A 17,108-nucleotide genomic window follows, 5' to 3' on the forward strand; every position below is an offset into this window, starting at 1 on the left:
TGCTCTATGTAACAGAAAAAAACAAGTTTGTCTCATAGATGCCGACACTGTACATCTCATCCTCCAAGATCAAATTCGTGGCCGTTGAGATGCAGTAATTTGATGCTTAATCTCAATGCTCCAAATGTCTCTTAGACCAGCCTTTGTTTTTTTTTATTCAGAAATCCAGATATTAAACTGTACCACTGAGCGGCCTGGTGTCCCAGGAAATCCACCTGAAAGCATAAGAACTCTAAGCTATATTGATTAAGATTTGAATACACTTCCCCCTCCCCATTCGCGGTTTCTGCACTCATGATTTCACATAGTCGTGATTTTTTTTTGGGGGGAGGGGGAAAAAAACAAACCCATATTTTTGCCTTCCCCCCAGCGTCCTGGCCTTACCTGGTGGTCTAGCGGGCTTTCGGGGCAGGAGCGATCTTCCTACGTTCCTGCCCCGTGCAGATCGCCAATAGTAAATGGCTGTGGGGAGTTCCCGTCGTAGTCTCGAGAGACTACGGGGAACTCCCGGCAGTCTGCATGGGGCAGGAGCATAGGAAGGAAGATCGCTCCTGCCCCAAAAGCCCGCTAGACCACCAGGTAAGGCCGGGATGCCAGGGGAAGGCGAGGCTGGATCAGAGCCGGATATTCGCGGTATTTCCCTATTCACGGTCCGGCTCTGCCCCTGTCCCCCGCGAATAACGAGGGAGATGTGTATTTTTAAGAAGCTCCTGAAACGACATCCGTTCTGCGAAATGAAATATGGGTGCCGAGCACCTATTTTAACTTCCTGGAGCTGTAGGATATGTCAGATGAGATTTGTAATTGCCTGTTGTTTATGGTTATTTGTAACGATTACTGTGTGTGCATTATTGTAACCCAACTTGTTAAAATGCCCGAGACTTTGCGCCTCAATGAAAGGGACGTTGAGAATTTGTGCAGATGGTAAGGGCTCCTTTCATCACGTGCTAACCCCCGCGCTGGCCAAAAAAACTACCGCCTGCTCACGGGAGGCGGTAGCGGCTAGCACAGCTTGATAAAAGGAGCCCTTAGTCTTACAAGAAATTGTTCAAGACCTCCCTATTTATGAGATTCTCCCTTTCTCGATTGTCTAAATGCAGGTAGCTAACAGAGGGGTCCTTTTACCAAGGTACGCTAACCGACTTAGAATATAATGGCCGTCACAGCATTTAGCGTGCGCGAATCTTGCCCTCACATCTCCGGGAGTAAATTTAAAACTAACCTAAAGAACTTCCTTTTTAAGGATGTATATGATAAATAGACGCTAGACCTTAGGAAGAAGCAAGAGCATATCCCCCTCCTTCTGTGGTGACCTTTTCTGTCTCTCTTCCCTATCGCAAATTATACTTCTCCCCCATTCCTATTTGTTTCAATATGTCACTTACGTCTTATTACGTCCCCCCTTGATTTTAATAGTTATGACCTTGTACACCTCTTAGATAATTTTTTAAGCGGTATAGCAGATTTTAAATAAAACTTGAAAACTTCACCGCATGCTAAATTGGTTATCGTGCCTTAGTAAAAGAACCCCAGAGTATCCCTATAAGGAGCTGAAGATAAGATGATGGTTTTCTTTGAGTGTTTTTATTTAATGTATTATTTGATAGGTAATGTTTGTTACTTTTATGTTGATCACCCGCCACTGCCCGGATATAAATTCCCCTGAGGAGCATCACACAAATTTTCACTTTCTGTTTAGGCTTCACCACACCACAGCTGCACTTCATAGTAACATAGTAACATAGTAGATGACGGCAGATAAAGACCCGAATGGTCCATCCAGTCTGCCCAACCTGATTCAATTTAAATTTTTTTTTTTTTTTTTTTCTTCTTAGCTATTTCTGGGCAAGAATCCAAAGCTCTACCCGGTACTGTGCTTGGGTTCCTACTGCCAAAATCTCCGTTAAAACCTACTCCAGCCCATCTAAACCCTCCCAGCCATTGAAGCCCTCTCCAGCCCATCCTCCCCCAAACAGCCATATACAGAAACAGACCATGCAAGTCTGCCCAGTACTGGCCTTAGTTCAATATTTAATATTATTTTCTGATTCTAAATCTTCTGTGTTCATCCCACGCTTCTTTGAACTCAGTCACAGTTTTACTCTCCACCACCTCTCTCGGGAGCGCATTCCAGGCATCCACCACCCTCTCCGTAAAGTAGAATTTCCTAACATTGCCCCTGAATCTACCACCCCTCAACCTCAAATTATGTCCTCTGGTTTTACCATTTTCCTTTCTCTGGAAAAGATTTTGTTCTACGTTAATACCCTTTAAGTATTTGAACGTCTGAATCATATCTCCCCTGTCTCTCCTCTCTCCCCTTCCTTATACAGTGGTGCCTCGCATAACGGCCGCCTCGCACAGCGGACGCTGCGCACAACGAACTTTATGTCGTGATCCGTATAACGTACTTCGTTTCACACAATGAAGTCGCCCGAGCTGCATCCTTCCGGGGTTCCTGCGGGGTTGGATCGCAGCGGGGTTGGTCGAGGGTAGTCTCCTTCTCCTTACCTGCCCTGTCGCAGCACACAGCCGAACGGAAATCTTCCCGATGTCAGCGCTGACATCGGAGGGAGGGCTTAAGCAAAGCCCTCCCTTCCTCCGACGTCAGCGCTGACATCAGGAAGACTTCCGGTCGGCTGTGTGCGGCTGCGGCAGGGCAGGTAGGAAGAAGGCAATGGCGAACGAAAGAGGGGGGAGGGGGCGGTCCGCCCCGAAGAATGTGCACAGCTGGTCAGGTCCCCCGATCGACCGACAACAGGCCCGGCCGACAAACCTCCCTGCCCTGTAGCCGCGAATCTAAATTACCTCTTACAGCAGCTTCAATAATCCAGCTGCTGTAAGAAGGTAATTTAGATTCGCGGCTACAGGACAGGGAGATTTGTCCGACCGGGCCTGTTCTGTTGTCGGTCGGGTGCAAAAGCGCCACAAAGGTGGAGGCAGGGAGGGAGGAAAGGTGGAGTGGAGAAGAAAAGACGCTTAAGGGGGGAGAAGGCCGCTGAAAGCACATGTTGGAGCAGGGGATGAGAGGGAGGGAGAGAAGGGGAAATATTGGACAAGGGCAGAAGGGATGCTAAATCATAGGGTGACAGGCAGAGAGAACAACAGGAAAAAGAGTGGAAGCAATCTTGAACCCTGAGGGTGAGGGCAGAGAGAGGTGGTGAGATGATTGATCATGGGGAGAGGGACAAAAGGGAATAGAGATGGGATAGGAAGATAGTGGAAGTAAAAGGACAGGGAGATGTATGTTTTTAGATGTATCTAAATAAAAATCATAACAAAAAATTTATCTTTTTTATGTCATCTTAGCATATTTTATGCTGCAGAACGAATTATTTTTTTTTACATGTATTCCTATGGGAAAACGCGTTTCACATAACGAACGTTTCACATAACAAACTTGCTCCTGGAACCAATTAAGTTCGTTGTGTGAGGCACCACTGTATACTGTTGACTGTGACATCATTCCCCAAGCTTCACACAATTGGTGAAAGCAACATATTTACATGTCAGCCCTTCCCACCCCCACAATGTTTGCTCCCAGATAGTAACTGATATGTATACCAAGTTTGGTTGAAATCTGTCCATGCGTTTCGGAGTTATGCTGGAACATACATACATCTGATATTATATATAGATTATTACCTGTTACCAGCTTAGAAATTTTTTAAATAAATAACTATAAACTATAATTAGGAAGAGTCAAGTGGTAGGATCGATTTCTTATCAGGTAGTTCAGACGTGGAACAGTCTTCCTTTAGAAATAAGAAGCCTGAATTCATGTGTTATTTTCTGTAACGTTTTAAAGACCTACTTTTTTGATAAATGCAACTCTTGATATTTATCTCTTTGCATAATAATTAACTATATGTGCTCCCCTTAATGAAGAGTTCTTCTTGTAATCCGCTTTGAATCTGAAAAATAGCAGAATATAAGACTACTGATTAGATCAGGGGTGTCCAACCTGTGGCCCCGTGAAGTATTTTGTGCGGCCCCGGTTGGTTGAGGGCGATGCAGTGTTTTCCTCTGCTGCCCCTGGGTGTTTACCGTCTTGCCGGCTCCCTACTCTGTCTTGCTGTAGCGTTTGCAAGGCCCCAAAAACATTTTTTTTTCAACCAATGCGGCCCAGGGAAACCAAAAGGTTGGACACCCCTGGATTAAATTAAACCCCCCCTTTTACAAAACCGTAGCATGGTTTCTCATGCCAGCCGTGGCGGTAACAGCTCCAATGCTCACTATGAGCATCAGAGCTGTTACCACCATGGCTGGTGCTAAAAATTGGAACACAGTGAGTAAAATACGAGTAGAAGCTGAATTGGGTAAGAAGTGATATCCTACAAGTGGACAAACCTCTACCATCAACAGGGCGAACAAGGGTAACTAGTCAGACCAGCTGCATCATCTGCCATTAGCCACTTTGTAAATGGCATGGGGATAGAACATGTGGTGTTATGGGTGGGGGGGGGGTAGGAGCACAGATAGAAGGGAACAAGCATTAGAGTGGAATTGGGAGGGACAGAAAGGTATGTGGGAGAAGAGCCCTTGGGGGAAGGGAGAAGATGGTGGGGGGGAGAGAGCGCTTGGAGGGGGAAGAGGGTACGTTGATATGTCAGATCCTGGATTTGAATTTAGCTACTGTCCACTCCGCTTTCCGCATCCAACATCTATATGAAGGGTATGGTCATTGGAATACGGCTCCAGAAAAAGGAGGACGGATCGAGACATCCAGGTTTTATTTCCATTGCAATGGAGGTAAAACCCAGATGGCTCAACCCATCCTTCTTTTTTTCTGGCACTATATGGTAACCCCACATCGGGATGTGGTCAGTTGGGTGTCTTATGATTCCTGGCTCTTCGTATCAGCGTAAGAGAATCCCTAGGCTCAGGTCCTACCCTTCAGTGGTCATGAGGAAATCTGGACACGTGGTTCTTGAGTCGCTTGGGGCCTTAACAGTCTGCGCCCTGTTCTTTCTGCTTAAACTTTATTTTCTTATAACTAGAGGAGACTAGTTTTAGGTTAATATTTCATCTCTCTCTTCATTGCGGCCTCACTGAACTTCAATCTCTGCGCCTCTCCATCATCTTCTCTTGCCTCCTCAACAGCAGCCTGTCTGTCTCCCCTTTCTTACTTTTCTCTGTCCCCTTCTCTCTTCTTCCCCTTTCTGTTTTCTCTGACTTTCTGTTGAATTCTTTGCCTCCACTGTTTTTTTCCTGTGCCCCTCTCTCTTTGCAAAGACATTCAGGCGCCGAGCCAGGTTTCAGCCATTATCAGCAATTACTGTAAATATCTCCTTTCGACTTCCCTACTGCTGAACCCACAGATCCCAGGCCACTCAGTTAATTGCAGCCTCCTCCTTCAGCTCCTTTCCAGCCCTTCCCGTCTGCCAGCCTGAGCCCACAAACCCACAGCAGCAGTCAGGGAAAGCTCCGCCTGGCTCCTCTTCCTCTGCACACTTGCTGGGTTCAGTAACTTAAGCTGAGAGCCAATGCTGTCTTATCCGCCCTTGGCATCTCTCTCCTTCCTCACCTCCTCCTCCCACCTCGCTAGCAGCATTCTGGCTGAAACGCAGCCCTCTTTCCTATGAGTCAATGGAGCAGCCCAGCCAGACACACACAGTCCCTCTGCCCTGCTGCAGTTCTTCAGGAGCCTATGTGGAAGACAAATGCCAAGGAGTGGAGTCAACCAGCACCCTGGAGAAGAGCAGAATGAAGGATGAAGAAGAGTCAAGGGCTGAAGAAGAGTCAAGGGCTTCCGATCTCGTCGTCTTTGCCAGTGCGTCGAGCCTCCATGGAATCAGCCACATCTTCCTCCCCGGAGGGATTACAATCCGGAGGTCCATGTGGGCCTGTGCCTTTCTTTTGTCTTTGGGCTTCTTCCTCTACCAGGTGGCGGACCGAATCATCTACTATACAGAGTACCACCATGTTACCGCCCTAGATGAGATGGAGAGTAGCTCCATGGTCTTCCCAGCCATCACCCTCTGCAACTACAACAGATTTCGCAAGTCTGCTATCACAAAGGACGAGCTCTACTGGATGGGTGACCTGCTGGGGGTGAAACAGGAAGACTATCCCAATTACCTTCAGTCTATTGGGCAACCGGCTGACTTCACCAACTTCTTTCCCAGCAAGAGTTTTAATATGACAGACTTCTACTGGCGTGCTGGACACTCAGTGGATGACATGATATTGGACTGCAGTTATCGCAGCCGAGACTGTGGCGTCGAGAACTTCACAACCGTGAGTGTACAAATCCTCTTCTAACTTCCCTGCCAGAGAATAGAGCACAAGACATTCAATCATGGAAAGATGGAGCTGGAGGAGATCTCAAGTGGCTATCTAGTGTCTCTTGGGGGAGGGCTGGAAAGAAACCTCTAGACCAGTGTTTATCAATCTCTTCTGACTGTGACCCCATGGTTGAGGCCAAATAATATTGAGTGACCCCCCTCCCCCAAGAAGTGCAAAATAACTCTCTTATGAAGAGCTTGTCCAGATCATAACCCCTAACATGGGTTTTGTGATCCCATTTGGGGTCCTGACTAACAGTTTAGAAAGCTCTGTTCTAGACATAGGAGCCAGTTCTGAGGGTGCAGAGCCACCTCCAGTATTGAGCAAGCCTTCAATTGTGTCTAGGGAGGGCACCTCCAATCAGTTTGAAAGGTTGGTGTCTACGCCTCTAGAGGACATCCAGAGTCATAGAAGAATAAGACTGGAAGAGGCTACCCCGAAACCTAAGAAAGATAAGGGCTGGAGGGAACATGAACATTTCATCCACAGTCATTGAGAGACAGGCCTGGAAGAGACCTCTGTGCAGGATACTTCTATCATCTAGATGCCCAAATGTACTTGCCCCTTGCTGCAAAAGTGGTAGCCAAGTGCCTGGATGCTATTGTGCAAGCACCCACTTATCTTACCTAGTGGGTATTTGCAGTGGGGTAGCAAGGAGGAGAGGTGCCCGGGGCGGTGGCATCCCTCCCCTGTCCTCCGTTCCCACCTCTACACGCTCCTGCCCCGCGTGCACTTCTTCCCTTCCCCTGAACCTTTGTAACGTTCCTGGCACGAGCAGCCGGTGTCGGCTCTTCCTCCGACGCCACTTCCTAGGTGCGGGTCCAGGAAATGACGTCAGAGGAAGAGCCGACAGCAGCTTGGGGGTTGCTGCTTGCGCCAGGAACGTTACAGGGGTATGGGGGGAAGGGACACGGCACATATGCGCGGTAACGGCGGAGCAGAGGACGGGTGCCTGCGGCCTCACCAAGACGGTGCCCGGGGCGGACCGCCCCCCCCCCTCCTTACCACGCCACTGTGTATTTGCAAAAGGGCGTACACCTGAGCAGGGCATGGACGAGACTCTCATACCAACCTAGCTTAAAGAATATTGTATGTAACGCGGGGCCTTGCCGTACTTTCACCAGCTCGATAGCCAGCTTAACCGCAGATGCCTAAATTTCAGACCTGTCGAAATAGAGCCAAATCAGAACCTCTTCGACGAAGCAAAAATCCAAACACAAGAGTCGCGATGTCACCGACCAACGTGCTGTCAAAACACTGGCCGTGTTGAGTCCGGAGTCCAGATGGACTCGTGACGCAATAATTCACACAGGATCTGGCTCTCAATTTTAAGCTAATATTCTGTAACGGAATCTGGGGTCCCACTGTGCGGCCTCGGCTCCAAATGGAGGCACCCAGTTGTAGAATCGCTCCTTAATGGGAGACGTTATCGAGGAAGGCTACTCATAAGCCTTATTATTGGAGTCAACCGCAGTTATTACTAATTAGGTCTCGTTGCACAAAACAGAACCTATGCCAAAATAGCATGGGTTAATGGTAAATTAATGTCTTAATGGTTGCCCACCTCGATAATTATGCCCCTTAGTATTCATCCACAGTTACTGAGATCTAGACGAGACCTCAGTCCAGAGTTCATTCACAGTCACTGAGAGATAAAACTAAGGAGGAGAGACCTCCAGAGGTCACCCGGAGTCTTTAGAGAATGGGACAGGAGAATCATAGGAAGCTAACGGCTGAAAAGGACCTGCTCCCAGGCGTTGTAAGCTGGTCCTAAAGAGAATTAAGACCTTTGTAGACTCCGGAGCCAAAAGTCCAGGAGATAAACAAGCCTTATCAATTCCTGCTTCCAGCCCCATTTGAAGGGAAGGGAGAAGCCCTCTTATGCAATGCCAAAATTTGACCTTTTTCTTTGTAAAATTTCCATGAGCCGGCATGCATACATTTGTCTCCCTTCTCTGATCCCCCCCCCAAAAAAAATATCTGACTTGTTGTTCTATAACTTGGCGCATTATTGAGGTGAGACAGTGGGTTTCGTTTAGCACTAATTCTATACTGGCTTTAGGGCGTGTCCAAGCCGTTACAGAATACTAGCTTAGAGGCGCAATGGTATGCTGAAACATAGGCACGCCCACAGTGGCATAGCGAGGGGAAGAGGCGTCCCCCTGCGCCCTCCTCTCCGCTCCCCCCCCCCCCGCCCCATCCATGCCCTCGCACCCTCCCTTCCCACCCTGGTACTTCTAAATCTTCACCTGCGTGAGCGCTGGCATTCCCTCCGATGTCACTTCCGGGCCCTGCAACCCGGAAGTCATTTCAGAAGGAGACAGGCCGGCGCAAGCTGCAGGCTGGAATAGTTGCTTGCGACGGCGAAGATTTTTTAAAAAAAAGTACGTGGGGGGGGGGCGGGGGAAGGGAGAGGGCGAGCATGGCGTGGCAGAGAGGTGTCGACGCCCCCACCAAGATGGCACCTGGGGCAGTAAGCCCCCCATGGACCCCTTCCCTCCTTACTATGCTACTGCAAGCCCACTTATGGCAGGTCAATGGCTGGTGTATGTGCCATGCAAAGCCCACAACTGATGGCATTCTAATCTAATCTTTGATTTTACAGTATAATCTCGTTATAACGGACTCGCTTATAATGGAACCTCGCCTATAGCGGACGAGGTCCGCTGGTCCCGGCCGAGCGCCATTATAAACATACAGAAAATCATCGTATATAGCGGACTCGCATATAACGGACTTTCGGATATAACAGACAACTATTTTGGTCCCGAAAGCCACTTTTAGCTGTAATTTTCTTCGGCTATAACGGACGTGTAGGCTCCGCCTACAAGGCGCCTGGCGTGCCGGTGATATAGTATCAAAATGCAGTCCAGAAGAAAACGACAGAGTATTTTTCTTTCCAGTACAGTACGACATGCTTTAGAACGGGGGTGTCCAACCTTTTGGCTTCCCTGGGCCGCATTGGCCGAAAAAAAATGTTTCTGGGGCCGTGCAAACGCTGCAGCATGACAGAGGAGGGAGCCGGCAGAGGAAAACACTGCATCGCCTTTGACCAGGGCCACACAAAATACTTCATGGGGGCCGCAGGTTGGACACCCCTGCTTTAGAACATCTTTTAGTGTTCTGGTCTTGCATTCATTTCGTGCCGTACCCATGTTTTGCTGAGTTTTGTTCTTGAAGTTGCTGATACGGTTGTGCAGTGACCGTTGTTCATTGATTGAACGTTGTTTCAAGTTGACCTAAATAAAGTTTTTTTAAAATGCAACTCTGGATATAACGGACCGTTTTTCCAGGTCCCTTGAAGTCCGTTATAACGAGATTATACTGTATAAACCAACTCATCTCAACAAGAGGACTCGACTCGGTTCACAAAATATGTATGCCATATGCAAGAGATTAGAGCATGGTCCGCCCTTGCTCCACCCTCAATTATACCCCCTTTAGGCCTACATAGGGTTATCATACGGCTCCAGTGAAAGGAGAACGGATTGAAACATCTGGGTTTGACTTCCATTGCTTTCGGGGGGAGTAAAACCTGGATGTCTCAATCCGGAGCCATATGGTACCCTACATTACATGAGAGCACCGATTGTGTACCAGTGCCGGGTTTTGAAAAGCCATCCGGATGCCCAGATATATCTGGGTAAATCCAGACGTCTGGTGGTAAACCTAACTGCAGGGAATGTGAAGTTTCTCCTTGATGTATTATTAACATGCCAAGGGGGGGGGGAGGGAGGTGTTAGTTGCAGATACAGACTGTCCCTGTCCCAAGACGCTGATTATATTACACGGTAGAAGGCACATTCAGTTTTTTTCTCCAGCAAATGGCAGGTTTTCCTTCCCATCTCTCTCTCTCGTCTACTCTAGATCAGTGGTTCTTAACCTTGTTGGAGGTACTGAACCCCACCAGTTTCATATGCGTGTTCACCGAACCCTTCTTTCATTGGAAAAATAAAATATGATTTTTACAAATTCAAAACATAGGTATACAGTGAGGGAAAAAATAATATCAATTTTGAAAACAAAAAAGTTCTCCTATATTTCGAATAATAATTTACTGCAAATCAGTGTGACTTCTGCTGTTGATTGATAGATCAAGAAACCGAGTACACGATCAGTCTTGATCAAAATCACTGAATAACTGATAGATGATTGAACGTGACCGAAGCGCTATACGAGTCGGAGGTGTGTTTTGACCTCCGCCGAACCCGCAAGACTGACTCACCGAACCCCTGGGGTTCGGTCGAACCCAGGTTAAGAACCACTGCTCTAGATCTTTTCTCCCTGTCCCCTCTGTCCTCCACATCAAAAACAAACCCACACGGACACAGGTGGGGGTTAAATAGAATCCCCTGGCCCAGGCTCTGCATTCTTTGCCCTCTCGTTTCTATCCTAAATTGTTCTGGCCTCGTTCTTGCTCTCTGTTACCTCTTGGCAGGATGTTTCTAGCACGGAGAGACTAGGGGACACTCGAAGTTACAGGGAAATACCTTTAAAACCAATAGGAGGAAATATTTTTTCACTCAGAGAAAGCTCTGGAACGCACCGCCAGAGGATGTGGTAAGTGTAGCTGGTTTTAAGAAAGGTATGGACAAGTTCCTGGAGGAAAAGTCCGTAGTCTGTTATTGACAAAAACATTCACTCAGAGAATAGTTAAGCTCTAGAACGCATTGCCAGAGGTTGTGGTATAAGCGGAGAGCGTAGCTGGTTTTAAGCAAGATTTGGAGAAGTTCCTGGAGGAAAAGTCGATAGTCTATTATTGAAAAAAGACATGGAGGAAGCTACTGCTTGCCCAGGATCGGTGGCATGGAATGCTGCTACTATTTGGGTTTTGGCCAGGTACTTGTGACTTGGACTGGCCTCCGTGAAGATGGGATATTCTTATGTTAGTTCATAAAAATGACATATAACTTTTCCTCCTGGAGTTCGTACGATGTGTTCTATTCAGAGAACAATTCAAAGTCCTTTTGAATTAAACCAAATACAACTGGGCTAATATCTGTATCTTCTCTGACCACAGCCCTTGATATTTGAGGATCTTCTCTCTCTCTGCTGGTTGTGCAGAGTAGGCAATTAACACTGAAACTAGAGAGTTCTTTTCCTGCCCCCGCCCCATTCCTGCAAGCTCCGCCCTCATCTGCACAAGCCTCAAACCCTATAACATCACAAGTGTTTGAGGGTCTGTGCTTTTAAGGCTGAGCTTAGAGGAATGGAACAGGGACAGCGACCAAACTGGTGGGGACGGGACGGGGGACGAATTTGTCCCCGTGCCATTCTCTAACCGACACGTCAGTTATCGACGCCGTTCTCTTGAACCATTAGGTCCGGCCTTCGTGCCTCAAACATGGTGGAGAAGCTGTCTTGGGGGGGGGGGAGGGTTGTTTTTTTTTTATGGCGTAAGAAGTGTTTCACTGATTTGCAGCCCGAGAATCTGCCGCCGATGCCTTTTTATTCAACACATCTGTTGAGAGCTGCAAATGGTGCTTTGTTATGTCAGCAGTTCAAGCAGTTATATATCCCTCTCCTACATATTTCCGAAGCTATAAGCTCCCTCAGGTGAAGTGTTTCATTGAGCTGTCAGGCGCCAGAGAGCAGGAGATTAGGTGAAATGTGAATGAACGTGTAGAAAAATGAGCCAGGGAAACAGATGAGGAGATAGTGAAAAACAACGTCAAGTTGCACGGGTGGGCAAAGGTCCCTCGGAGAAGAAAGAAACATAGAAACATAGAAACATAGAAAAAGACGGCAGATAAGGGCCGCGGCCCATCTAGTCTGCCCACCCCAATGACCCTCCCCTATTTATCTCTGTGCAGAGATCCCACGTGACGATCCCATTTCTTCTTAAAATCAGGCACGCTGCTCGCCTCGATCACCTGAAGTGGAAGTCTATTCCAGCGATCAACCACTCTTTCGGTGAAAAAGTATTTCCTGGTGTCGCCGTGCAGTTTCCCGCCCCTGATTTTCCATGTGTGTCCTCTTGTCGCCGTCGGACCTTTGAAAAAGAAGATATTTTCTTCTACCTCGATACGGCCCGTGAGGTATTTGAACGTCTCGATCATGTCTCCCCTCTCTCTGCGTTCCTCGAGTGAGTATAGCCGTAATTTATCCAGCCGTTCCTCGTACGGGAGATCCTTGAGTCCCGAGACCATCCGGGTGGCCATTCGCTGGACCGACTCAAGCCTCAGTGCATCCTTGCGGTAATGAGGCCTCCAGAATTGTACACAGTATTCCAGATGAGGCCTCACCATGGATCTATACAGTGGCATAATGACTTCAGGCAGTAGGCCTGGGTCAAAGTCCTCTAGGGTCAAGTACACTTCTCCCTCCTTATTCACAGTTTCAGCATTCGCGGTTTCGATGATTCACGGTTTTTAGCTTGCTGGCCCCTCCTCTCAAATGACCTCAGCTTGCAGAGAGAAATCGCCGATCCCAAGCGTTTACAGAGAAAATCGCCGATTCCCGGCACTTTCTTCACCGTGTTTTGCATCTCCTTCAGGAACTGGCCGGGTCTCCTGCCATGTCATCCGCAGTTTCACCACATTCACGATGGTCTATAATTGAAAACAGCGAATAACATATGAAAAAGTTATTCGCAGTTTTACGGTATTTGCGGTTCTGTTAATCCCCTATCACAGCGAATACGGAGGGAGAAGTGTAGTGATTCATTTCGAACTGATTCATTGTCTCAGATTCAGCGACCCCCACCCCAGTGAGACCTGACTTACCTCCGAGGCCTCCTAAAGCAGCAACAGTGACACTCAGTGGTGTACCCAGGGTAGGAGGCACTCAGGGTGGAGGCGCACTTCTGCTCCACCCCCCCCCCGCCATGAGCACACACCCCTCTCCCACTACCAAAACTGGAACCCCCTGAAATACCCCCCCCCCCCCGACACCAAGCACCCCTTCCAATCACCCCCCTATAAAATCTTGGTGGTCTGTGAATCCACGGTAGCCAACCCAGGTCCCAAGTACCTGGCAGAAAACCAAATAGTAGCAACATTCCAGAGCTGAGATTGTGATGTCATCATGCCTCATTCCACCAATGTCTCAGAGCCAACCTCAGCAGTGATGTCACAATGGCTAGACTTGGCTCACATAAGAACATAAGAGTTGCCATACAGGGACAGACTGAAGGTCCATTAAGCCAACAGTGGCCAACCCAGGTCCCAAGTACCTGGCAAAAACCCAAAGAGTAGCAACATTCCAGAGCTGAGATTGTGATGTCATCATGCCTCATTCCACCAATGCCTAAGAGCCAACCTCAGCAGTGATGTCACAATGGCTAGACTTGGCTCACATAAGAACATAAGAGTTGCCATACAGGGACAGACTGAAGGTCCATTAAGCCAACAGTGGCCAACCCAGGTCCCAAGTACCTGGCAAAAACCCAAAGAGTAGCAACATTCCAGAGCTGAGATTGTGATGTCATCATGCCTCATTCCACCAATGCCTAAGAGCCAACCTCAGCAGTGATGTCACAATGGCTAGACTTGGCTCACATAAGAACATAAGAGTTGCCATACAGGGACAGACTGAAGGTCCATTAAGCCAACAGTGGCCAACCCAGGTCCCAAGTACCTGGCAGAAACCCAAAGAGCAGCACCATTCCAGAGCTGAGATTGTGATGTCATCATGCCTCATTCCACCAATGCCTAAGAGCCAACCTCAGCAGTGATGTCACAATGGCTAGACTTGGCTCACATAAGAACATAAGAGTTGCCATACAGGGACAGACTGAAGGTCCATTAAGCCAACAGTGGCCAACCCAGGTCCCAAGTACCTGGCAGAAACCCAAAGAGCAGCACCATTCCAGAGCTGAGATTGTGATGTCATCATGCCTCATTCCACCAATGTCTCAGAGCCAACCTCAGCAGTGATGTCACAATGGATTGACTTGGCTCACATAAGAACATAAGAGTTGCCATATGGGGACAGACTGAAGGTCCATTAAGCCCAGTATCCTGTTTCCACAGTGGCCAACCCAGGTCCCAAGTCCCTAGCTAGATCCCAAATAGTAAAACAGATTCTATGCTGCTTATCCTAGGAATAAGGAGCGGATTTCCCCAAGCCATCTCAACAATAGCCTATGGACTTCTTGAACTCTGTAGGGGGGGGGGGGTGGAGGTTAGCAATTCTGAGGTGAATTGTTGTTTATTTTGGATACAGAGATTACTAACCTCTTATTCTCTTTGAATTTGTTTGTTTGTTTTTTAGATCTTTACCCGTTATGGGAAGTGTTACACCTTTAACTCGGGGAAGGACGGCCATGAGCTACTGACGACACTGAAGGGGGGGACGGGGAACGGTCTGGAGCTTATGCTGGACATTCAACAGGACGAATACCTGCCGGTCTGGGGTGAAACAGGTGAGAAGCACGGGGATATTAGCTCCATCCATTATTAGCTGATGGTTTATTTTCCCATTTATCAGCACCTCACAGTGGGAGTGAAGGTAATTGGCTGCATCTTCACAGGCTTACTTACCTCTTAGGCAGGTCAAAATAGAGTTAACCTGTGGATTAGCTGCATCTGGGTAAATGAATTTTCAGCTACAACGTGAGGACTCTTGTCCTTCTGGAGGGAAAAAAAGACTATTTCGGGGAGGGGGGTAGCATTTTAGGGTCACGTTTGTCTTCTAGGGGCATATATTAAATTGTCAGAGGAATATGCATGCCATAAGGTCTGTTAATGTGCTTCTAACTAGAGATTGACACGGTGACAAAATTCATCACCATTCCCGTCCCCGCAGATAACCGCAGGAAACCATCTTCATGTCATTCTTTAAGGAGAGAGGGAAGAATTAGAGTATTATTGAGCACAACCACTGACCCGCAAGCTTTGCTTTGAAGGACCAAGGTTGAAATAGACACTAGAAAATGACATGGGATTATTTCCCGCGGTTATCCGCGGGGACGGGAACGGTGATGAATTTTGTCACCGTGTCATTCTCTACTTCTAACGCCATCATCTTCAAGCGTAAAGAGATGTGCAGATAATTTTAGCCACATTGACAGCTGATATTGGAATAAAAGATACATGGATATCGTGTCTTGTCAACTGGCTGATGAAAAATCTATGTACTTATGGAAAAACTCCCTGTACAGCCAGAAAACCCTTCTCTTTCATCATCCCGCCAATCGCACCTATTCTTAATGTCCAGGCGATGTCTAGAAATGGAACAGGGTTCAGAATGGGAAAGGGCTGGGCATTCAGCTGGTCAGACGGAGAAAGGAGGGGGCTATACCACCTTTTTCGTAGCTGGGGCAGTGGAGGATCAAGTGACTTGCCCGGGGTCACAGGGAGCAGCACTGGGATTTGATCCCACCACTTCAGGGTGCTGAGACTGCAGCTCTACCACTAGGCCACGCCCACCTCCTAGTTTGCATCATTTCGGCTCTCCTTTTTCTGAGTTTCCTTGTTTATTCGAATCTTTCCTGAGAGACATCTCTTGCAATGCCTTCTATCCTGGATCAGACTTTTACCCTCCCCTCTCCCAGCTCTTCAATTGTTTCACTTCCACCCCCCCCCCACCTCTATGATGTCGTGAGCAATTCTAATATACAGTGGTGGTAAGGATTCAGCCCCTATGGGAGAATTTTCTGGGCGCTATAAGTTGAGCGTCCAAATTACATGGGCTGTGAGCAGTAGCGTGTTGAGGGGGGTGGTCTGTCCCGGACACCATGTTTGGGGGGCACCGTCCCCCCCCTCCTCTCCGTCCCCGCCTCTTCCCTTCCCCCGTGCCTCTAGCTCAAGTTGCAATTTGCGGCGGTCAACTTCGTGCTTCTCGCAAACCCCGTCAGCTCTCCCACTGATGTCACTTCCGGGGGCCACAAGGAGCACATTTGTTGACCGCCACTAGTAACAACTTGAAGTAGAGGAATGGGGGGGAGGAGCAGGGGCGTCTTTCACCCTCGCTACGCCACTGGCTGTGAGTCCGCTGTACGAGAGCACTTACACACAGGGATTCAAGACAAAGTTAGACAAGTTCCCGCTGAACCAGAACGTATGCAAGTAAGGCTAGACTCAGGGCACTGGTCTTTGACCTAAGGGCCGCCGCGGGAGCGGACTGCTGAGCACAATGGACCACTGGTCTGAACCCCGCAGCGGCAATTCTTATGTTCTTAAGTGAACTTATGCGCCTACTTACACCACGCCGGTAGCAGCCATAAATTCACACGTCTAAATGCCGCGTCAGGGACGGGCATTGGAGCAGGAGGTTTTGCGGTTCCTCCTGCTCCCAACTAATAAGGTATGAGTCAGGGCAGGGGGCATTGTGGTGGTTTGGTGCGCAGAGGGTGCTGTTCGGCGGGTGATCAGGGCTCATGGCATCTGTCCTGCCATTTTGGCGAGCGTGGGGGGTGTTCAGCACAGGGGCGCTTTGTTGGGATGTGGGGGGAGGCTTAATATCAGTGCCATTAAAAAAAACCAACCCAGCCAGACCTGTCGGTAACACAGTTACCATTAAATAGTAAAGAATTTTTACCGTTATGATGATGAATCCCGTTATATATCTCAATTATATAAAGAGTCTATTGTGTATCATTCTAATTTTTACTTTGGGCATATCCTAACTATACAGACGTCAATCCTTGGGTTTTAAGGATAGTACAACCAGATTCAAAATAGCAAATCAATCGCTTGGCGATTTTGCATGGGTTGGATCGGATCGGATAGGAGATTGGTCAGGCAGCAGTTTAGTGAATCGGGTCGGGGAACGATCTGCCATCGTCCTTACAGGATTGCCAAGTCTAGTGAATCTAGCCCAAAGTTTGTGTGGAGCTGGAGGCAGGATGGGGCAGTCCCGGGGCGGAACAGGGCTGG

The 17,108-nt window shown here is 48.2% G+C and overlaps 1 protein-coding gene across 1 annotated transcript in view; it reads left to right on the forward strand.

The window, feature by feature from the left end:
* Positions 1-5,121: 5,121 nt before the first annotated feature.
* LOC117354711 (acid-sensing ion channel 1C-like) overlaps positions 5,122-17,108 on the forward strand; it is a 69,292-nt gene continuing 57,305 nt past the window's right edge. Inside the window, exons 1-2 of the mRNA XM_033932611.1 lie at positions 5,122-6,240; positions 14,503-14,653. Of these exons, the coding sequence (XP_033788502.1) occupies positions 5,590-6,240; positions 14,503-14,653 (802 nt within the window). The 5' untranslated portion in view covers positions 5,122-5,589. The remainder of the gene's footprint in view (positions 6,241-14,502; positions 14,654-17,108) is intronic.

This window comes from Geotrypetes seraphini, chromosome 2 (assembly GCF_902459505.1).
Source record: "Geotrypetes seraphini chromosome 2, aGeoSer1.1, whole genome shotgun sequence".
In the NCBI taxonomy this organism is placed as follows: Eukaryota; Metazoa; Chordata; class Amphibia; order Gymnophiona; family Dermophiidae; genus Geotrypetes; species Geotrypetes seraphini.